At 37.1% G+C, this 24,481-nt stretch overlaps 1 protein-coding gene across 1 annotated transcript in view; it reads left to right on the top strand.

The window, feature by feature from the left end:
• Positions 1–24,481, top strand: part of RAD18 (RAD18 E3 ubiquitin protein ligase) — a 107,617-nt gene that overhangs the window by 4,209 nt on the left and 78,927 nt on the right. Inside the window, exons 2-4 of the mRNA XM_004738431.3 lie at positions 2,267–2,348; positions 16,616–16,677; positions 18,160–18,230. Of these exons, the coding sequence (XP_004738488.1) occupies positions 2,267–2,348; positions 16,616–16,677; positions 18,160–18,230 (215 nt within the window). The remainder of the gene's footprint in view (positions 1–2,266; positions 2,349–16,615; positions 16,678–18,159; positions 18,231–24,481) is intronic.

Genomic DNA, 24,481 nt, shown 5'->3' with positions numbered 1-24,481 from the left:
GTTTATTTTCCTGGTTTCATAGTAGCAGGAATTTTTGGTTTTGACAGATAATAAATGGATATGTGTATATAGTAGAAAAAATTAAAATTCAGATTAAGATAAAGGAGAAAATGAAAGTTCCCCATCACGCTGTCATCTGGAGGTAACCATATTTTAATGTTTTCTCTGTTTAATGTGCATGTATGATGTATATATGCATTTAAAATTTGGGATCACTTTGGAATTGACTTCTTGGGTTTAATTCACCCACTTATAGCTTGATAGTCTTCATCTGTAAAACTGGGATATTGATGCTATAGACTTCATAAGATTGTTAGGCAGATTAAACTGTATAGTTCTATGGTAGTGCATTGTTGTAGATTTGTTCTCTGATTTTTTTAAAGTTTCCATTAAAACAACACTTTCCCATGGCACTAATTATTCTTTGAAAGTGTGTGTGTGTGTGTGTGTTTTAAGATTTTATTTATTTGTTTGACAGAGAGAGAGCACTCAAGCAGGGGGAATAGCAGGCAGAGGGGGAGAGAGAAGCAGACTCCCTGCTAGCAGGGAGCCCCATGTGGGACTCGATCCAAGGACCCGGGGAACCTGAGCCGAAGGCAGTTGCTTAACCAACTGAGCCACCCAGTCACTCCAAAGTGTGTGTGTGTGTGTGTGTGTGTGTGTGTGTTTAAAGGCTACATAATATTTCATCATATAGACTGTTGGTGACATTAGTCTTTTTTTGTTTGTATTTTTAAAATTTAGGTAATACACTCATGGTTAAAAAAATATGAAACAAGATGTAAAAGTCTCCCTCACAGTCTGTCCCTTACCCAGTTTTCTGACTCCTATTACTATTATTTATTATTTTACTATGTATCTTTTCAGAATTTCTTTATATGTATACAAGGTAAAAATATAATATGTTTTTATTCCGTCTTCTTTTTAACAAATGGTAGCATACCTTACCTCTTTTTAAAAAAAATTTCATTTTAAAGATTTTATTCATTTATTAGAGAGCATGCACATGTTTGGGGTGGAGGGACAGAAGGAGAGGGAGAAGCAGGCTGCCTGCTGTGCAGAGAGCCCAACGAGGGGCTTGATCCCAGGACCCTGGGACCATGACCTGTTCCAAAGGCAGACACTTAATGGACTGCGCCACCCAGGCGTCCCTACCTGACTTCTTTTTTGCACTTGTTTTGGCACTCTTTCCATGTTGGTAAGGAGTGAGTTCCTCCTCCTCCTCCTTTTTTTTTTTCCTCTTAAAAACTGCTCAGTATTCTTATTGGATAGAATAACATCTTATTTTAAATGATTTAGAAGATTTTGCATTGTGAGAATAGATCCTTTCTTTCCTATTTGGATTGCATTCCAGACTGACACACATCTGTCTGACTTTCCAGATTGACCACATCTTTACCACCTTCTGCCGCTGCTGGCTACAGCTCTTTCCAGGGCCTCCTCAGTTGGCTCTACCTTGTAGTAACTAACATGTGATACTGTGCAGAGAGCACTGGACTGACTGCCCACAGGGAGACAGGAAGTTTTAGTCCTGGCTTGACTCATACCCCATGTTTGTGTGTGCTTCTTCATTTGTGAAGTAGAGGTTTTAACTAGATACTTTCTCATGTTTGGCTTTAGTATTCTTTGATTTTGTTCTTAACCTACCACACAGGTGAATGGTTATTTGTACCATTCCCTCAACAGTGAGTGTGGGCCAGGGAATGGGGTCTGAAGAAGCAGCAGCTTGGAGTAAGAGCTAGAAACATGTGAGAAATGGAACAGGAGGGCAGTGGCCGTTTTGTAAAGGGTTGACAGTATGGAGCAGGAATCTGTACAGTGTCAACTTTATCTGTTGAAAGCTTTTTGGGTAACTTGACATTTGAATGTTTAAGTCATATGGGGAAGGTTTTTCTTGATTTGTCAAGATTCCTTGCAGTTTATGTGGAGTTAATTTTGAGTTTGTGTTTGACAAAAGAATATTTTTTTTTTTAAGATTTTATTTATTCATTTGACAGACAGAAATCACAAGTAGGCAGAGAGGCAGGCAGAGAGAGAAGGGAAGGGGAAGCAAGAGAGCCTGATGTGGGACTTGATCCCAGGGCACTGGGATCATGACCTGAGCCGTAGACAGAGGCTTTAACCTACTGAGCCACCCAGACACCCTGACAAAAGAATATTCTTAATTTTTTTTTTTTTTTTTTTAGGGTGTGGAGGAAGAGTTCTGTGGCAGGCATTCCAGTCTTGGTATTTTTCTGATAGATATATATGTATCTTTGCATTTCAGACAATAGATGATTTGCTGCGGTGTGGAATTTGCTTTGAATATTTCAACATTGCAATGATGATTCCTCAGTGTTCACATAACTGTAAGTATGCCTTGTCTCTCTAAGTTAGTAAAAATGTGATTTTTACATGAGGTAGTGTTAATTTAACACCCCAGGTGAGTACATGTATTTATTTCTCACCTTTAGTTCTTCTATCTCGAAGTTTTCAGATGATATTTTCTGTTGCCTTACTCTTGGGTATATATTTTTTTAAAGCAGGAAATCACTATATTTCATTATGCAGCTTCTGTACAATCAGAAAGTAAAACATCATTGTAAAATGTTGGTTAGAAAACATGGTATTTCATTTGCATTGTATGGCAAATGGTTGACATCCTTAGTCATAAATGATCTCTTAGAAACCAGGAACAAAGACACTAATATTCCAAGGGAGATGAAAAAAAAAAAAAAACTGCAGAGGAAAGTGAAATAACGAATGAGTAGAAAGGTTTAAGGATATATGAAGATGTTTGAACTGAGCAATAACAAAAGAAAAGCAATCTTTGTAATGTCGTATTGTCAAAGATTAAAACACTGACATTTAATGTTTGTACTGTTTTAGAGAAAGTCTCATAGACAAACAATAAGGGACAAGATTGATGACAATATATACAATTTTGGGGAACCTCTGCTTTTGACTCAAAATAAAAATTTTGAATATCCTTAATTTCAATGAAGTGGAACTACTGGGACTACCTCAACAAATTAGGTGGAGAAATTAAAAATAATTTATATATAAGCATGTTCACTGCATAGAAAATTTGTAGCTAATGTATGGGCCCATAAGAATACTTGCATATCAGTTTATTTATCCGTACACCCCAAATAGATAGGCACAAAACTCCATTGACAGATAATGTTGGGGAGTAGAATTAGGAAGGGAAAAAAGCATTTAAGAAGTGAATATACTATTCACAAATTCCTGTGTCCTTGGAACTGGAAGAAGATAATTTTTTATGAATCAAATTTACCCTGTGATAAGTGGAAATTATAAATCTCTACACTTGAGACTTATGGCAACATTGAAATGAAGCCTTGCAATGATACCGTCCTGAGCTTGTGTGTAATATAACATGTCCATCATTCAGGCTCCCAAGATTTAGTCCAGTGTCAACAATGAAAGCAGTCAGCATGTCTGGTTACATTTATCTCTAGTGACACCCTTCAGGTAACTTTCAAACATGAGCTTTCCCAGTACAGTTTTTTCATCTGTGAGGAACACTCCAGCGTATGAAAGAGGAGTATCTGTACATTATGAAGATTGTCTTTTGGATTTGAAGATGGTGGTAGAAGTGATAGCATCAATTTCCCATTTAGTCATCACACTCATTTCACCAAGGGCTGTTTCTGGGACCAGAGATGGAAGTGAAGAACCAGAGATGGAAGATGGAGTAATATTGCCAGCAGAGGTCTGGTGGCACTATTTCTTGCTATTATAAGCAAAGATGGCAAAAGTGTGTTTTCCTGGATCTGTCATCTCCTGTGGTTCCTAGTTAAGACTAGGAAGTCCATAGGACAGGGAGTGTTCCTGATGTCAGATGTTCTCAGGCCGTGTGCAGATCTCTTCCTTTCTTGTTCTTTTCAGATTGCATCTTCTCCCATATTCTTTTCTTGGGTTTCCTCTTGGATATTTTTATGCCTCTTGTAACATTGCGGCAATAAAGATCTTGGTCACTATATGTGGTTATTTATTTGCCTAGTACTTTTAGATGTTAAATTTCAGAATTTTTGTTTTGTAACAGGTTAACACTTAGGTAGTTCAGTCATATAGACCTTAACATGGATGTATAGTTCAAAGTTTTAAAACATTCAAAGTTTAAAAATCCCAGTGGGAAATCTACCAGTAAAGAGTTTTACAGGCAATTTATCACTTACCTTGCTGTGTGAGGCTGGAAAGACTCTTAAATTGAATTTTGCTTGTACTTAGCTTTCCGAGGCTATCATGTATTTTATTTTTTTATTCTGTAGCTTAAGGTATTTAACACGTAGTGGTGAGCCTGTCATTGTCATTGTTTAGGAGCTATTTTCATCTGTCTTAGAAGATTAAACAACAACAACAAAAAAACAAGGTAGGCTTAAAAAATTAATTTGGTGTATGGTAGTAGCTTTGGTAAGAAGTTTCTATAGCAAAGACCTATGAGGGTGGTGGTGGTAGCAACATGGGCATTAGGGGTGTACTTAGGCTTGACTCCTGAGTCCCCAGCTTACAGCTGGTTGAATTTACAAATGTTAACATTTCTTCAAATGTAAAAATTTGATGAATAATTTCGACTTTAGAAGATGATTATGAAAATTAAATGTGCAGAACCCAGTGTCTGGCATGATGCAGGCCCTTAATAATTGTTAGTTCCTTTCTAGATTAGATTCACATTAGTAAAGATAAGTTTAGGGGATTGTTTTGAAATGTTTATTAAAATAATTTTTATTTAGATGTAATTTACATATAATAAAACACATCCCTTTTAAATGCACAGTAAAGTATATAAGCATCAGTGAATTTTGACAAAGGTATATACCATGTAACCAGTATAGTTAAGATATAGTACATTTCAATCCCATGATAGAGTACTGCTCATCTTAGTCAGTATAGCCTCAGGCAATAATGTGTGTATCTGTTTCTGGACTCTTTTCTGTTCTCTTGTTCTCTGTGTTTATCCCTGTGCCAATACCTTGCTGTCTTAATTATTGTAGCTTTGTGTTACATCTTGATAGATATTTTAAGGCCTCCCATTTTGTTTTTCTTTATTAAAATTATTTGGACCATTTAGGATCTTTGCATTTTATATATAAATGCAATTACATATAAATTTTAGAATCATTGTCGGTTTCTACAAAAAAAGCTGCTGGTATGTACGTTGGGATTGTTCTGAATTTAGAGATCAATCTGGGTAGAAATGATTTCTTAACAATGTTGAGTCTTCAATATATGAACTTGGTATATTCCTCCATTTTGTAGTTTTAATTTCTCTCAACAGTGTGGTTTAGCTTTCATTGCACAGGCTATGAACATAGAACTACAATTTTTTTTTTTTTTAAAGATTTTATTTATTTATTTGACAGAGATCACAAGCAGGCAGAGAGGCAGGCAGAGAGAGAGGAGGAAGCAGGCCCCCCGCTGAGCAGAGAGCCTGATGCGGGGCTCCATCCCAGGACTCTGAGATCATGACCTGAGCCGAAGGCAGCGGCTTAACCCACTGAGCCACCCAGGCGCCCCATAGAAATACAATTTTTTAATTGATTTTTTATCTTGTGATCTTGGTAAATTCACTTTTTAATTCCAGCATCTCTTTTTGTTGATTCCTTCAGAATTTTTACATATACAGTCATGTTATCTGTGAATAAAAATACCTTTATTTCTTACTTTCTAATCTCCATGCGTCATATTTTTTTCTTGTTTTATAGAGGCTAGTACTTCTAGTACAATTTTAAGTAGAAGTGATGTGAACGGACATCCATTTCTTAGTCCTAATTTATGGGGAAATCATTTAGTTTTTTAAATATTGTGTTAGAGTATTATATTCATGATACATTTTCATAAATTTACCAAGTTGAGGCATTTCCTTTCTTAATTAGCTGGTTTTTTTTTTTAAATCATAAATGTATGTTGAATTTTGTCAAGTATGTTTTCTGCATTTATGGAGATGCTCATGATTTCTTCCTTCATAATGTTACAGAATTGCTTTTTGTTTGCTAAAATAACCTTTTTTTATTCCTTTCATTAAATTTACCTATTTAATCTTAGTGGTTGAGTTTATTGGCACAGGATAGCCACATGTGACTAGTGGCTTCTGTGTTAAACTGTGCAGATACATTTCCATTATTGCAGAAAGTTAAAGTAATTATTGATAAGGCTGGATTTACATATACTCCCATTTTGTGTTTTATTTGTCCATCTATTCTTTGCTCTCTTTCTGCCTTTTTAAGAAATAGTTAAACATTTTTTAAGTTAATTTTCCACAGTTGCCTTACTAGCTTTGCTTCTCTGTTTCATTATTTTAGTGGTAGTTTAAAATATGCCTCTTTAACTTAATACAACTTCCTTTCAAACAGTATTATGCTACCTGAATAGTGTAGAACTGTGTTACAGATGTGTACTTCTGCCCTCTTCCTGTCATCTTATTGTAATTCATTTTATGTGTACATGTATTATAGACACTAAAATACATTGTTCCTATATTTGCTTTAGACACCCATTATCTTTTAAACAAATTAAAAAATTTTTTTTGGTGTAACTCTCATATTTATCATTTCTGATACTCTCCTTTGTACATATCAAAGTTAACTTCTGGTATAATTTTTATACTCTCTGCTACTTTTCTTGTAGTATACATAGGCTGCTAAAGAAGTCTCAGCTTTTGTTTGTCTGAAAAAGTTGCTTCATCGCCCTTTGAAAGATTTTTTTTTTTTTTTTGAAAGATGTTTTTAATGGGTATAAATTCAGGGTTAATGTTTTTTCCCTTTCAGAATGTCATTCTGACTTTACTGGTTTCAGATGAAACCAGGTGCGTTCTTTTTATTTATAGCTTTCTGTGTATAATGTACCTTTTTTCCCTGGCTGCTTTTCTTTTCTTTTCTTTTCTTTTTTTTTTTTTAAGATTTTATTTATTTATTTGACAGAGAGTGATCACAAGTAGGCAGAGAGACAGGCATAGAGAGAGGGGGAAGCAGGCTCCCTGTTGAGCAGAGAGTCCGATGCAGGACTTGATCCCAGGACCCCAAGATCATGACCTGAGCCAAAGGCAGAGGCTTAACCCACTGAGCCACCCAGGCGCCCCATGGCTGCTTTTCATATTTTCTTTTTTATCACTGATTTTCAGAAATTTGTAATATGCTTTAGTTTTGTTTACTTTGTATTTGTTTTGTTTGGGGTTCCTTAGCTTTGGGTTTATATTTGGAAAGATTTAGCCATTGTTTCTTTTGAGTATTTTTCTGTTCATACATCCATCCTATGCTCCAGTATTGACTCCAATTAAATTTTGTTAAATCTTAACTATTTTTACTTTACTGCTTGATATTTATCTACAGACACTGAGACTCTTTTTTCTTTTTCTGTTTTGGTCTCTACCCCTATTCCCCACACTCACCCTGCCTTTCTGTGCTTAGTTTTGGATAATTCTTTTGCTATGCCTTCAGGTCTATCCACTTTTTATTCTGTAGTATCTCAGCTGTTAGTCTCTTCCAATGAAATTTTCATTTCAGATATTATATTGATCATTTCTAGAAATTTCATTTAAAACATATTTTCCATTTCTTTTTTCACTAGGTTTATGTGTGTGTTTTAAGCTTTGAGCATACTGAGCATAGTCTTTTTTTAAAAAATTAATTAATTTATTTGACAGAGAGACAGAGATCACGAGTAGGCAGAGAGGCAGGCACAGGGAGAGGGGGAAGCAGGCTCCCTGCGGAGCAGAGTGCCCGATGCAGGGCTCGATTCCAGGACCCTGAGATCATGACCTGAGCCAAAGGCAGAGGCTTAACCCACTGAGCCACCCAGGTGCCCCACTGAACATATTTTTTTTTTTAAAGATTTTATTTATTTATCAGAGAGAGAGAGGGGGAGAGCGAGCATAGGCAGACAGAATGGCAGGCAGAGGCAGAGGGAGAAGCAAGCTCCCTGCTGAGCAAGGAGCCCGATGTGGGACTCGATCCCAGGACGCCGGGATCATGACCTGAGCTGAAGGCAGCTGCTTAACCAACTGAGCCACCCAGGTGTCCCTGAACATATTTCTAATAGTGAGTTTAACCTCCCTATCTGCTAATCCATTATCTGTGTCATTTCCAAGTCTGTTTCTGTTGACTGATTTTTTTTTTTTTACCTTTCTTGTGTATAAATGATATTTTCTTATTTCTTTGCATGACTAGTAATTTTTGATTAGATGCTTGCCATTATAGTGTTTACCTTTTTGATTGGGTAGTTTTATTGTATAACTTATTGGCGTGTTGGGCTGTGTTGTGGCAGGCGGGTAAGTCATTTGTGGATTAGACTGATTCTGTCAAGTTTTGTTGGTGTGGATTTAGAGTAGCCTTTTCTATAGGCCTGGGTTTTTTGGGGGGTGGTGCTGCTGAGGGATTGGTATAAAACACATAACAAGAAATTTACCATATTAACAAATTGTTGCATGTGTAGTATTGTTAACTATATGTTCATTACTATATAAGAAATCTTTAGAACTTTTTTATTCTGTGTGACTGAAATTTTATATCTAGTGCACAGAAACTCCTCATTTCTCCTTACCTAAGTCCTGGCAACAACCATTCCTTTTTCTTCTTTTATGAATTTGACTAGATATCTCATATGAATGGAATTATATAGTATTTGTCTGTTTGTGATTGGTTTTTTCACTTAGCTTAATGTCCTCAAGATTCATCCATGTGGTAGCATGTGGCAGGATTTCCTTCTTTTTAAAGGCTGAATAATATTCCATTGTATGTATGTATCACATTTTCTTTATCCATTCAGTTGTTGGTGACTCTTGGGTTGCTCCCATCTTTTGGCTATTGTGAATGATGCTGCTTTGAACATGGTAATGCAGATATCTGTTTGAGATCCTTTTTTCATTTCTTTTGGATAAATACCCAGAGGTGGGATTGTTGGCTCATATGGTAATTCTATTTTTAATCTTGAGAAACCACCATACTGTTTTCCATAGTGACTGTACCATTTTACATTTCCATCAACAGTGTACAAGTTTCTAGTTTCTCTACAGTGTTACCAACTTTATTTTCTACTTTTTAAAAATAATTGGCTATCCTAACAGGTGTGAAGTGATATCTCATTATGGTTTTGATTTGCATTTCCTGGATGGTTAGTGATGTTGAGCATCTTTTCATATACTTGTTGGCCAACTGTATGTCTTTGGAGAAATGTCTATTCAGATGCTTTGCCCTTTTCAAATCTTGTTTTGGGGTATTTTTGTTGTTGTTGAGTTATAGGTGTTCCTTGAATGTTTTGGATATTAACTCTTTTTCAGGTATATGGTTTACAGATATTTTCTCCTATTTCATAGGTTGTTTTTTTTTATTTTGTTCATTGTTTCCTTTGCAGAAGCTTTTTGTTTTTTTAAAATTATTTTTATTATCACAGGATGTATTAATTGCCCCAGGGGTATAAGTCTGTGAATCATAAGGCTTACACATTTCACAGCACTCACCACAGTACATACCCTCCCCAATGTCCATTACCCAACCACCCTATCCCTTCCCCCCACCCCCCAGCAACCCTCAGTTTGTTTTGTGAGATTAAGAGTCTCTTATGCTTTGTCTCCCTCCCAATCCCATCTTGTTTCAGTTTTTCCTTCCCTACTCCGCACAACTCTCTTCCCTGCCTCTCAAATTGCTCATAACAGAGAGATCATATAATTTTCTTTCTCTGATTGATTTATTTCACTCAGCATAATACCCTCTAGTTCCATCCATGTCGTTGCAAATGGCAAGATTTCATTTCTTTTGATAGCTGCATAGTATTCCAGTGTGTGTGTGTGTGTGTGTGTGTGTGTGTGTGTGTGTTCTTTATCCATTCATCTGTTGATAGGCATCTAGGTTCTTTCCATAGTTTGGCTGTTGCGGACATTGCTGCTATAAACATTTGGGTGCACATGCCCCTTTAGATTACTACATTTGTATCTTTTTTTTTTTTTAAATTTTATTTATTTATTTGACAGACAGAGATCCACAAGTAGGCAGAGAGGCAGGCAGAGAGAGAGGAAGGGAAGCAGAGAGCCCGATGTGGGGCTCGATCCCAGGACCCTGGGATCATGACCTGAGCTGAAGGCAGAGGCTTTAACCCACTGAGCCACCCAGGCACCCCTATATTTGTGTCTTTAGGGTAAATACCCAGTAGTGTGATTGCTGGGTCATAGGGTAGCTCTATTTTTCAACTTTTTGAGGAACCTCCATGATCTTTTCCAGAGTGGCTGCACCAGCTTGCATTCCTTCCAACAGTGTAGGAGGGTTCCCCTTTCTCTGCATCCTCACCAACATCTCTCATTTCTTGACTTGTTAATTTTATTTGCAGAAGCTTTTTAATTTGATGAAGTCCCACTATTTTCACTTCTTTTTTTTTTTTTTTTTTTGCCATGGCCTTTGTTATCATATCTAGGAAATCATTCCCAAGGATGATGTTATGAGGCTTTTCCCCTTTGTTTTCTTCTAAGAGCTTTATAGTTTCAAATCTTCATTCTTTTGCATGTGGAAATATACTTTTTCCACCAGCATTTGTTGATGAGATTGCCCTTTATCCACTGTGTACCCTTGGTGCCCTTGTCAAAGACCATTTGACTGTATATGTGTGGAACAGCCTCTCTCTCTCTGGTACTCTGCCCTAGAAAATCTAGCTACCTGGATTGCCCTGCATTCTGATCTTTGCTGCTTCACCTAGCAAGACTGATGGGCTGCTTGGCTCTTCTCCATATACTGTGGTCATGAAAATGCCTCCAAAGGTTGGGCTGTGATCGAACTTTCTCATTTCTGCCTTTGTCCGAAGTCCGAAAATAGTTGTGTTTCATATATCCCTCCAGTGTTTTAGTTGTTTATGGAAGGATCGTAATTCTGGACCCTGTTACTTTCTCATGGACAGAGATGGGTGTCCCTTCTGTAGATGAAAGACTACTTTTTATGAATTCTGTGAACTCTACTTAGCTGAAAAAATTAGGCTGTACTTCCATTCTTTTTTTTTTTTCATTGTTTATTTCTTTGTCACTTACAGTTGTCACTGATGTCATTTTTTATTTAAAAGGAAGTCAGTGGAGGGTACTTTCAGTAATTATTTTATGAGCACTTATTTTTCATATTGTACCACTCATGATTTGATAGACCTTTGCTACTAAACACATTTGTTACAGTTCCTGCAAGACCAGAGGTTGCTCTGTGGTCTGTGGTATTGTTTTAATGACACAAAAGGCCACAGAACTTAATAGGAACTAGGTAGGGCAATCATGTTCTGCTGTTCTGAATCGACTAGAATTGGTGACCCAAATACTGTGTTTTTCTTCTTTTATATTCTTATGAGGCAGCACTGTGAGCAAGATGGGAGAAGAGCGATAGCTGCACATACAGATGGGACATACGGTCCTGCAGAACTGCGCGTATGGGAATGCTGGACTACTGCTGTCAGGAGGGATGGTTCTTTCTTAGCAGCTAGCTGGTCATTTAACCCTAGAACTGGAGGCAGAGACCAGCTTTCTCAGCTTTCCAGGACCTATTCCTTTCAAACCGGGAACTAGATTTTCTTATTTTAACTCGACACAGGAGAATTTTTGAAGTGGTTCATTTTCTCATACAAGCTTTAAGATCACACACAAAAATAATTGGTTTAACTTTTAGAAATTTGCTTTTTATTGTTAGGATGCTAGGCTCTTTTGATATTTGAAAGCTAGCAGCTGGATGTATCCTGTTTGAGATTAGAAATGCTTCCTTCCCCAAGCCTTGGGTGTTTCTGTGAAGCTACCTCCCCCCCCCTTTTTTTTTTTAAAGATTTATTTATTAGAGAGAGAGAGGATGTGAGCTGGGGAGGGGCAGAGGGAGAGGGAAAGAATCTCATCTGACTCCCTGTGAGCTTGGAGCCTGACGTGGGGCTTGATCTCATGATTCTGCAGTCATGACCTGAGCCAAAATCAAGAGTCTGATGCTTAATCAACTGAGCCACCCAGGCGCCCCTGAAACTACCCATTACATCGCTATTTTATTCTACTCTCCTCCACCGTGTCCACAGAATTAGAGCTCATAGTTGGATTTTGGGAGGAAAAATAGACTTCACAGATGATTTAAATAAAGCCACTGAGGAATACATAGTCCAGAGCTCTTCAACAGCTCTAACTTTGATTGGAATATCATAGTTGCTCACTAGAGAATGCATTATGCTGGTCTGCAGTTCACCAGTACATATTTGGTAGTAAACTAGTAGACTGAAAGTAAGCCGAGAGCTTGATCTACTTTGGGCCTGTGTCTGGTTCTCTTTTTGTGAAACAAAACACATACAAGATTATGCAGAAGAGAAAGCAGTAGTCTCATTATGCATACTCTGGTACATGTGATCCTGTTAGTGAAATAATATTTATTTCTATTATATAGGTATATATAATAAATGTATTTTATAAACAAATTGTATATGTTTTAAATAATTAATAGGTTAAAAGCATGAGCTCTGGTACTTGCCTTTGCCACCTATTTCCTTTGTGATCTTGGTTGAATTGGGTGAACCCTGAATTGCATTTTACTTATTGTAAAATAGGACTGATGTTAGTACTAGCCTCAGGGTTGTTGTAAGGATCAAAAGAGTTAATACATAAAACATGCTTAAAAGAGAGCACATAGTAAGTGTACAGTGTTACATTAAACCACATAAAATTGCGAGTATTTGTTCTTTTTTTGACTTACTGAAAAATGACAACTTTATATAGTTAAATGTAGTAGCAAAAAAACATGCTAATTAAAAAAAAATTGTTGTTCAATCAGAATCACATATTATGGATGCAGTTTACTGGCCCAAATGCATTGAATCCATATAACTGGGGGTAGGGCCTGGGAAACTAAAAAATTAAAACCAACAATAATCTCTCCCGGGTGATTCATATAAATCGCCGGGTTTGGGAATTCTTGATTTACAGCATTGCTTAGGAGATTTTTTTATACTGTGAAGGTAATAACACTGATAGTCAAGAGAATGAATCTGGAGAGAAATTTTGCCTCAGAATAAATCATACCTCATGTTTCAGTTATATCTGATTTAGATGATATTTTGGACTTTATAGCCTTTAGAGTCAGTGCTGGAATGAATTAAAGACTTTTGGGACTGGTGGTATGGAATGAATGCATTTTGCACAGGAGAAGGCATGGATTTTCAGGGGGCAAGGAGCAGAATGGTGTGGACTGAGCTGTGTCCCTCCCAGAATTCATAAGCCCTAATCCCTAGTGTATTTGGGAGTATTTGGGAGTTATTTAGGTTTAGTTGTGACCATGAAGGTGGGGTCCTGATGAGGGAGTTAGTGCCCTTGAAAGAAGAGACATATATAGCTTGTTCTCTCCCCCCTGCCAAGAGAGGACACTTTGAGTAGGCAGCCATCTACAAGCCAAAAAGAGAGTCCTTACCACAAACTGATCATATGGCATCTTGATATCGAATTCTAGCCTCCAGAACTGTGAGAAAATAAATTTACTTTCTTTAAGGCACCAGCATATGGTATTTTGTTGTGGCAGCCAGAGCAGATTACATCTAATTCCTCCCTCCAGTACTTTGTATCATTGATGTCATTCATTCCGTTTACACATAAGCGCACATAAGAATGAAAATATGTGTGTATGTTTTTATATATATGTGAATATAATAAATATATGAAAAAACTGAAGACACTGTTACCTGTTAGATCAATTAAGAATAAGAAAAATAAAAGTTTTTATTTTACCTATATTTATTCCTTCTCCAGTGCTTTTTCTTTGTTTATATAGATCTAGGCTTCTGACTTGTTTTCCTTCTCTCTGAAGAACTTTTTTTTTTTTTTAAAGATTTTATTTATTTGTTTGACAGGCAGAGATCACAAGTAGGCAGAGAGGTGGGCAGAGAGAGAGAGAGGAAGGGAAGCAGGCTCCCTGCTGAGCAGAGAGCCCGATGTGGGGCTCGATCCCAGGACCCTGGGATCATGAGCCAAGCCAAAGGCAGAGGCTTTAACCCACTGAGCCACCCAGGTGCCCCTCTGAAGGACTTTTTTTTTTTTTTTTAATTTTAATTATTATTTTTTTAAATTTTTTATGAACTCTGAAGGACTTTTTAAAAGATTTCTTATGATGCAGGTCTACTGGGAGCAAAGTCCTCCATTTTCATTTGTCAGAGCAGGTCTGTTTCTCTTTTACTTTTAAAGGATTATTTCACAGGACATAAAATTCTAGGTTGGTGGTGGGTCTTTTCTTTCAATTCTCCATTATCTTCTTGCTTGCATGGTGTCTGAGAAGTTGGATTTGATTCTTTCTTTGGTTATCTGTAGCTAAGGTGTCGTCCCCCCACCCCCACCCCAGCTTCTTTTCAAGATTATTTTCTTTATCTTTGATTTTTTGCAGCTCAAATATGATATACCAGGTTGTAGGGTTTTGTGAGGCTTTTTTTGGCATTTTTCCTTCTTGTGTTCTCTTGGCTTCCTGGATCTCTGGTTCGCTTTCTGACTGTTTTGGGGGGAATTCTCAGTCATTATTGCTTCAAATATTTGTTTTTTCCCCATCTTTCTTCTCCTTTTGGTATTGCTATTACATGTATATCACACCTTGTATAATGTCCTGCTACAAAATGTTCTTAAGTATTGTTCTGTTTTTTCCAGTCTTTTTCTTTTCACGTTTGTAGTTTCTGTTGAGATATTAAGTGCAGTGATTTTTCCCTAAACTGTGTCCAGTCTACTGATACCATCAAAGGTATTCGTCATTCTTTTTGCAGTGGTTTTCATCTCTAGCATTTCTTTTTGATTCTTTCTTAGAATTCCCATCTCTCTGCTTACATTACCCATCTGTTCTTCCATGTCGTCAGCTTTGTCCAGTTGTTTTAAATTCCTGGTTTTTTAATTCCAGCTTTTGTGCCATATTTGGCTATGAATCTGATGAGTGCAGTTTCTTCAAGCTATGTCTTGCTTTTTAGTATGCCTTGTAGTTTTTTCCTAATAACCAGTCATGATGTACTAGCGAAATGGGACTGTAAATAGACCTTTATAAAGTAATGTGGCCATGAGATGTCAGAAGTACTGTGTTTTGTAGTTCTATGATTATATCTATCATTTAGTGAGCCCGTGCCCTGGACTGTGAACTTCACAACAAACTTCAAGTGTATTCTTCCCCTTGGTGGGACAGGATGAGTAGAGGTAGCTGGAGTTGCTTATTTCCCTTCCTGAGGTTAGCTCTGATAATACCCCCAGAGACTTGGGACTGGTAAAGTTTCTCTTGAGGGCAAGCCTTGTTAAGAAGAACAGAGTGCTCTGATGTATTGCAGAATGATTACTTTTCCTTCTCCCTGCAGAAGGATTATGGGATTTTTCAGGTTGTCACTTTGAGTACTGGGTAGAACCCTTGGAGCTGAAATTCATGTATGTTTGGGCCTACCCTCTATCTTGGATCCCCTGGAGTTTTTAACTCTCAGACTCCACCCTGCTGAGCTTCCAGTGATTTGCCAATTACAATTCAAGTTTTCCTGCTCCAGCACTGGTTCTAGCAGAGGCTTTTTCTCTGGTTCTTGTGTAGGTTTCTGCTCTGGTAAGTTCTGATTCTTTGTGTCAAGCCTTTCTGACTAATTTTGGAGCAACAGCTTGTCTGTTAACCTCAGTTCTCTGATGGAGCTAGGAAGAGCTGATTTTTCAGTCTTTTTATTTGTTATTAGATGGAGATGGGGTAATGACTTTCTAACTCCTTACCTGTAAACCTGTAAACCGGAATTTCCCCTTTATTCATCTTTGCTTTCCCACAAAACTTAACCCATTGCCTTTTTATCTTCTCTTTTAACATGTTCTTTCATTTTTCCCCCTGGATGCTCTTGCTGAGGCTGCCGGGACTTGTTGATTTCCTGGTTATCTATACCCAAAATCATACTGTCTCCTCCTCTTTAACTAAATTGAATCCTTTTTAGTGAGGCCCCTTCACTAAGCTGAATTTGGACTGATAGCAAATTAGCTACCATTAAGGGAGCATTCTATTTAGTCACATTTCCCCCTTCTTTGGGAGATAATTTTATACTGCCTTGGATGTGAAGAATTTAGTTAATGACAATTTCCTGCTTAAATCCTTAGGATTTATTACAATGAATGTTACTGAAATTACCTCACTACTTTGTTAGCTCCCTGAGGTCAAGAACCTTCCCTTATATATTTTTCTTTTCTGAGTGCTTGCCACAAAGTACTTGTTATATGTTGGATGTTCAACATCATTTGTAGAGTTAGGATGTAGAAATCCCTAATTGATAGCCTAGGTATATATTATTTTTTAACGTGTGTATATCTTATTTCAAAATTTATATTTTAGAATGTTAGGCAGAGGGATGTCTAACATGTATATACAGTATCCATCCCAGGTCTTACATGTATGTTTCCTACATTTTATGGAGTTGTGATATCCTAGGGACTCAGAATTATTATTATTTGATATTTTTCCCTGTCCTAAAAATGCTACTTTGTCACTTTTGCGAGTATGCATATGTAGAGTAGAGGTTTTAGAATTTTGAGATTATAATGATATGCCTTAGATGATGGAAATGTTCTAGGGCTTAAGTCAGATTTTGTTAGAAGTCAGATTCCTATGTTATTAATGTAGCTTAACTAATTTATTACGTTGCATTTGTTTTTTTGCAGACTGTTCTCTTTGTATAAGAAAATTCCTGTCCTATAAAACACAATGTCCAACTTGTTGTGTGGTAAGTTTTTCTTTCCTGTTTTTTTCTTGTAAACTTAATTGATTGGTGCAAATTTCTGTATCATGTATACACAGAAGTTCAAGGGAAGAGGTATAATTATTGAATTAAGCTACAGAAAAGACATTTTCAGAAAGAACCTCTAAAACACATAGATAGAGACCTGGGCACCTGGGCTTTGTTCAATTTTTCATAAAGATTTCAAAACCTAAATGTATTTTAGGAAGTAGAAACTAATTCTAAGATCAGGATGTAGCACTTTTAAGTCTTATGATCTATGTTTAATGGCTTGGCTTCTCATGTTTTATAATTTTTCACCCTGGGTAGAAAATCTGATGGTAGGATTATTCATTTGCATAGGGTTGGTATTTAAGTATTTGTGTGGAAGCCAAAGATTCATGGCCATTGGGTCGAGCCCAGCCTAACTGGTTCCTTACTTCTTTTTCTTCTTTTTTAAAAAAAGATTTTATTTATTTATTTATTTTAGTAAAAGAAAGAGGGAGGGAGGGAGTGGGGGAAGGAGCAGAGGGAGAAGGAGAGAAACTCAAGCAAACTCCACAGTGAGCAAGGAGCCTGACCCAGGGCTCAGTTTCACAATCCTTAGATCATGACCTGAGCTGAAATCAAGAGTCAGGCGCTTAATTGTCTGAGCCACCTAGGTATCTCATAACGGTCCCTTACTTCTTTCTCAAATTAGACCTTCATGGAAAACAGTAGGAAATTTGATGTTAGAGTTTCTGAAGCATTTCAAGTAGGCAAAAAGGTAGGTAAAAAGGGCAAGTAAACATAAATAGGAATAAAGAAAAAAGAAGAGGCAGTGAGGTCTAATAGAAAGGATACTGAGACTAATTGAAGGGTTTGGGTTTTAGTTTGGTGCCTCTGGTAGGTACATGGTGTTAAGATGTCATTGAACTTCTCTGAACTATTTCCCTACATTAGAAATGATGCAGTTTGGCTCCCAAGTTTAATCTCTTTACAAGCTGATGTCTTGCCATAGCCAAGATTATATCATTAAGGAGATGAACTGAATACCATTCATGCCAAATAACTATGGATCTGTCATTTTTCTGTTGGATTCCTCAACACCAACCTTGTTTTTACCTTTCTTGTAGCACCTAATGCCTCTCCCTATGTGGTCACTTAAAAGAGCATCTCTGTTCTGTTTTTTCAGGAGAAATTTTTTGGGATGGTTTTTTGAATAACAATTCTTGCTCATGTTAGGTTTTATCTTAGTTGTACAGAGTGTATACGATTTTATCAGAGGCAGTAGAGAACTTTTATCAGACTTTCAGTCAGCAGATGCTGATTCACTGTTTTAAAATTCCATATTAGTATGAGATAAATGAACTTTATTTTGAGGCTTTCCTGGAAGACTTAGTGGGATGGGGAGTCTCAGGAGGTTGGGTCACACATTTTCAAAACAAGATTATGACAAGTTATTTTATTATTTCTGACCTTTTCCCATCTGTTGTTTTTCCTTTCTAGACAGTCACAGAGCCGGACCTAAAAAATAACCGCATATTAGATGAACTGGTAAAAAGCTTGAATTTTGCACGGTATGATTTAATTTTGTGACTAACCCCTAATTGCTCTGGCCTTTTATATGAGTCCCCTCTTTTCTCTGTGAACCTTTGGGGATTAGAGAATGCAGGGTTGGATATTTTGGGTAAAGAAAGGAAGTGACAACAGTCATGTATCACTTATGGACAATCTAATGGTAATAATATTTTCTTCCTTTACTTAACAGAAAGTCTCATCATGAAAAACAAAAGTTAAAATGCAGATTTGAGCACTTACTATTGGGTACTACAAAGATCCTCCAGCTTCATCTTTTATTTTTCCTGTCCTACCCCTAGAATCATCCATTTTTTCAAGGAGTTCCTTTTATTGGAGAATGGTATTTAGGATCAGGATCTGGAGCTAGGTATGATCTTTGTTACTGAGATGTCATTGTTAGCTCTCAGTGGACAGAGCTGGGTAACATATGCATGTATACATATGTGTATACTAACCCACGTGTACACGCTTATCTATAATTGTATATATGGCTGTTATTTATTAACCCATTAATTCTTAATCTGATTTACTCAGCATGTATAAGATGGTGTGCCATGTGAAATAGGTAAATTGCTGGTACTTTATAAAGCTCAGAAATGTAGCTTTATTTCTTAGCATGATGGTAAAAGTAAGTTTGGTCTCCAAAGGGATATAAAAAGGCATATTTTACCAAATAGTAATTTGGTAAATTATTTTCAAATATATTCAATTATTTTTAGTTTTCATCGTGCAAGTCAGTCAGGAACTTTTATTATGAAGGTACTGTGTTTAGATAATAGATGCCCATCTCCTTAAATATATGACTTCTTAGCTGTTGGGACAGTTTTGGAGGTACATTACAATGGTTCTGAAATGTAAAGAGGTTTCTTCCAGTAGAATCATACATTTATTTCATTGGGTTGTGTCCTGAAAATGATCAGGTTTAGTCCTCTGAACTTGCCTATTATGACATTTTAGAAATTGGCCTGTGTAGTCATTTCCCTAAACAGAATCCTAAAAGGCTGCTATTTCCTAGATTAAGAAACTCTGAGAGTCTCCGATTCTTATAATTGCAGTTTTTGCTTTTCTTATTTTAAAGTCTTTCACCAGTTAGATTTTGCAGTCTATGAGAAAGGATGGAGCCATGTCTTTAGAAAGAAATTAAAAAAAATTTTTAATTTAAATTCAATTTAATTAACGTATGTTATATAATTAGTTTCAGAGGTAGAATTCAGTGATTCATCAGGTGTAGATAACATTCGGTGCTGCTTATTACATCAAGTGTCCTCCTTCATGGCCATCACCCAGTTAGTTACCCCATCTGCCTACCCACCCACCCCACCTCCAGCAACCCTCAGTTTGTTCACTGTAGTTAAGAGTCTCTTATGGTTTGCCTCCCTCTGTTTTCCTCTTATTTTATTTTTCCTTCCCTTCCCCTATATTCATCTCTTTTGTTTCTTAAATTCCACATATGAGTGAAATCATACAGTGTTTATCTTTCTCTGACTTATTTCGCATAGCATAAGATCCTCTAGTTCTAGCCACATTGTTGCAAATGGCAAGATTTCATTCTTTTTGATGGCTGAATAATATTCCTGTGTGTGTGTGTGTGTGTGTGTGTGTGTGTGTCTATCTCAATCTCACATATTCTTTATCCATTCATCTGTCGATGGACTTCTGGGCTCTTTCCATAGTTCGGTTATGGTGGACATTGCTGCTATAAACATCAGGGTGCCTGTGCCCCTTCAAATCAGTATGTTTGTATACTTCGGATAAATACCTAATTTACTGCAATTGCTGGGTCATAGGGTAGTGCTGTTTTTAACTTTTTGAGGAAACTTCATACTGTCTTCCCCTGTAGCTGCACCAGTTAGCATCCCCACCAACAGTATAAGAAGGTTCCCCTTTCTCTGCATCCTCGCCAACATCTTTTGTTGCCTGAGTTCCTACTTTTAGCCATTCTGACCAGCGTGAAGTGGTGTCTCATTGTGATTTTCATTTGTGTTTCCCTAATGTCTAGTGATGTTGAGCATTTTTTCATGCGTCTGTTAGCAGTTTTTGTGTCTAGAAAGGATTTTATTAGTTGTTTGATTTTTCCTGAGACAGTAAAATTGAATCTCAAGGATTATTTTTTTCTTAGCTGGTACTGAAAATATAATGACTTCCCTGCTAGGAGGAAGGGACTGTCACAAAGCAAGCACACATTTGTTGAAGAGAAGTAGTCAGTATCTTTGGGTTTATAGACCTTTTGATAACTTAAAGGGAGGCCTTGGAATGATAGAACTCACCCCTTTCCTGCCTCCTCCCAAAAGGAATGGGCTGTTTAATTGTTCATTATAGTGGGTGTGGCAGGGTAAGAAGCATTCTTTGTGGATTTGGGATGGATTTTATCTTTTCTTTCTCCCTCTGTTTGCCTTGGAATTGCCTTATGGTGGACATTTGTCATCTCTAAAGTGCTATGGTACCTTATTTGCAAAATTAGTTGTGATGAAATTTAGGCTAGTCAATTTCAGTATTTGCTTGACATCTGGTTTAGGATTGATGAAAGAAGAAGTTTAATTTTCTGACTAAAATATAAGACATTTGTATTGTTAGTCAATTTTGTTTCTTTCTTATCTGTTATTGCCATTTTAAGACATGATGATTTTAAAAATTTTATTCTCAACTGAATATTTTCAACTGAAATAAGAGTATTGGAAATAATTCCAGAGATTTTTCAGATAAAAGACTGAAATTCAGGGATGCCTGGATGGCTTAGTCTGTTAAGTGTCTGCCTTCAGCTCAGGTCATGATCTCGGGGTCCTGAGATTGAGTCCCACCTTAGGCTCCCTGGTTAGTGGGGAGCCTGCTTCTTCCTCTGCCTGCCTCTCCACCAGCTTGTGCACACACACTCTCTTTCTCATTCTCTGATAAATAAATAAATAAATAAAATCTTTAAAATAAAATAATGTTCTTCAGAAATGGTGGTGTTGAACAAAACTATTTAGAATATTTTTGTCTAAGTGGAACATCATTCTTGATCTAAGTAAGAAAATACCTTTTGTGTTTTTGTGTAGCAGCCAGTTTACATCAATGTAATTTTTACAAATTGAGAGTGTACAGCATCATTTACTGCTTTGATTTATCCCCATCAAGGTACGGATTTTTCTCCAGGTTCTTATTCCAAGTTTAGAATTTAAACGCTTTATTTATTTATTTATTTATTTATTTATTTATGATCTTACTTATTTATTTGTCAGAGAGAGTGAGTGAGTATTTATTTATTTATTTATTTATTTATGATTTTGCTTTTTTATTTGTCAGAGAGAGTGAGCGAGAGAACATAAGCACCGGGGAGAGGCAGGCTTCCCACTGAGCAAGGAGCCGGATGGGGGACTTGATCCCAGGACCCTGGAATCATGACCTGAGCCGAAGGCAGATGCTTAACCAACTGAATCACCTAAGTGTCCCAGAATTTAAACATTTTAGATGATAATTATAATAGATAATTCCCTTAGCATCTTATAAAAGAATGTAGAATATACCTTTTCTGATATAGTTTAGAGCATACTGGCTTTGGATTTAAGCACAACTGGGTTCTAGTCCTGGCTCTTCTAGTTGTGATGCGACTGTGATCAAAATATTAAACTTTTCTGGCCTCTATTCCCCATCTGAAAAGTGGGAGTAATAATATTGATACTTTCAGGGATTGTTTTAAGGATTAGAAATGAAGTTATACTAAGAGATACCCAGTATAATACCTGGAACAAAGGAACCTAAAAAAAGATTGCTGTCATTATTATCATATGTATTTTACCTGCACTTATATTGTCTTCACTTACATTATAGATTGATATCCTAAGGTGTTAATAAGAATTTGTGCTTTGGTGGGCCTCTGCCTGTTTAACCAAATGGTCTTAGACCACTGTTTGCATGTTTTGGATCAGAAGAGCATTTCTACTAATTAATGAAATCCATGGACTTAATCGCATGGATTTCATGACCATGTCTACCCAAAAACCTATTTTGATTCTTGATTCTTGGCTGCATTCTGAAGAAGTAAGTTTATTGTATAGTTAACAAATGGGCAAGATTTTCTGTACTTCATGGAGTCACAGTTATTCTGAAGGTCTGTAATTCACTCCCAAAATCTGAGCTTCTATGATGAATGCTATTAGGCATTATAATACCAACTTTCTTTAAATTAAATTTATAGGAGTGATGGGAATGAAAGAAAGGTTACCAATTTAATTTAAGTATCCATTTTGGAATTAATATTTTCACATAGCTCATACTTAAGGTATATGAATTGCAGTAGTCTCATGGTTTTAAATACCGTATGTCCATTCATGGCTTTCAAATTTATATCTTCAGCTAGATCTCACCCCAGAACTACACACTCATATATCCAGCTGCTTACCTCACATTTCTGCTTGGACCTCTTCAAAGGAATTCTTGATTTCTCTATGCTGCCTGCAGTCCCCTACTCCAAATGTATTGTTCCCACAGTCTTCTCATCTTGTTAAATGGCAGTTCTGTCCTTTCATTTGCCCAGACCAAAACCTTGAAGTCATCCCTGACTCTTTCCTTTCACACTTAATCTGTCATTCCTTCAATAAATCCTGTTGGCTTTATCACTGACAGACTTCCCAAAACCGAAGCTTTTCATCACCCTGCCCGAATTATCCTACCCAAGCCAGTGTCAGCTTGGACTTTTGTGGTTACTCTTTCTGTTGGTCTTCCTTTTTTTTTTTTTTTTAAGATTTTATTCATTTTTTTGACAGACAGATCACAATAGGCAGAGAGGCAGGCAGAGAGAGGGGGAAGCAGGCTCCCCACTGAGCAGGAGCCCGATGTGGGGCTTGATCCCAGGATCCTGAGATCATGACCTGAGCTGAAGGCAGAGGTTTTAACCCACTGAGCCACCCAAGTGCCCCTCTGGTGGTCTTTCTTATTTCTGCTTTTGCCATCTGATAGTTCTGAGGCCAGCAACCAAAGTGATCCTTTAAAAAGGGGTCCTTTAAGAAGTCAGATCATACTTAATATTGTCCTGAGGTGGTATCCCCTCTCATTTGGAGCAAAAGCCAGAGTCCTCTCCCCTCAGTGACAGTCCACTGCCCCTTTCTGACTTCTCTCCCACTTTTCAGTCCCTTGTTTATTCTGCTCCAGGCACCTGTTTGCCTGTTTCTTAAACATGTCACTCATACTCTAACCCTAGAGACTTTGTACTTACTGTTATTTCTTGGTGAAACACTGTTTCCCCAGATAGTCACATGGCTTAGTCCTTCAGTTTCTTCAGGCCCTGTTTTTCATAGGGCATGTTCTCGGTGAGGCCTTCTGTGACCCTTCTGTAAGGAGTATCAAGCTCATCCCCTCCTCATGCACAGCTTTGCTGGCTTCCTTTTTTTGCTGTAGCACTTTCATATACGTCGTGAGCATCTCACATCTTTTCCCTTACTAGAGTATAAGGTTTGTGAGGACAGGTGATTTTGTTCATTGTTTTATTTCCACTGCTGAAAGTACCCTGAAAGTAGCCGGCACATGAAGAAGTTAATGAGTTTCAATTTTGGTGAGGGGCATAATTTTATCACTGCAATAGTGCAACTGTCTGACACCTATTTTTTTTTTCTAAGATTTTATTTATTTATTTGACAGAGAGAGAGCACAAATGGGCAGTAGCAGGCAGAGGGAGAGGGAGAAGCAGGCTTCCTGCTGAGGGAGTAGCTTGACATGGGGCTTGATCCCAGGACCCTGGGATCATGACCTGAGCTATATGCAGACACTTAACCCACTGAGGCACCGAGGTGCTCCTGTCTCCCACTTTTTTTCAGCATGTACAATCATACGTTGTTTTATTGTACTTTGCAGATATTTAATTTTTTGACAAAGTTTTGGCCAAAAGTTTTTGGTCACCCTGCATTGAGTGAAGTCTATTATTATCATTTTTCCAACAGCATTTGCTCACTTTGTGTCTGAGTCCAATTTGGCAATTGTTAAAATATTTCAAACTTTTTCTTTATTGTTATGGTGATCTGTGGTCAGTAATATTTGATGTTACTATTGTGATTGTTTTGGGGGCTCTGCAAACTGCAGCCACATACGACCACAAACTTAACTGACAAATGTATGTGTTCTGCTGTTCCAATCACTGGCCATTTCTCTCCCTCTTCTTGGATCTCCATATTCCCTGAGACACAACAGTATTTAAATTAAGCTAGTTAATGACTCTCCAAGCCATTTAAGTGTTCAAATGAGAGGAGAAGTCACAAGTCTCCCTTTAGATCAAAAACAA

Source organism: Mustela putorius, unplaced genomic scaffold, assembly GCF_011764305.1.
Source record: "Mustela putorius furo isolate JIRA1106 unplaced genomic scaffold, ASM1176430v1.1 tig00003850_pilon_pilon_pilon, whole genome shotgun sequence".
Classification (NCBI taxonomy): Eukaryota; Metazoa; Chordata; class Mammalia; order Carnivora; family Mustelidae; genus Mustela; species Mustela putorius.
This window is presented reverse-complemented; position numbering and strand designations above follow the sequence as displayed.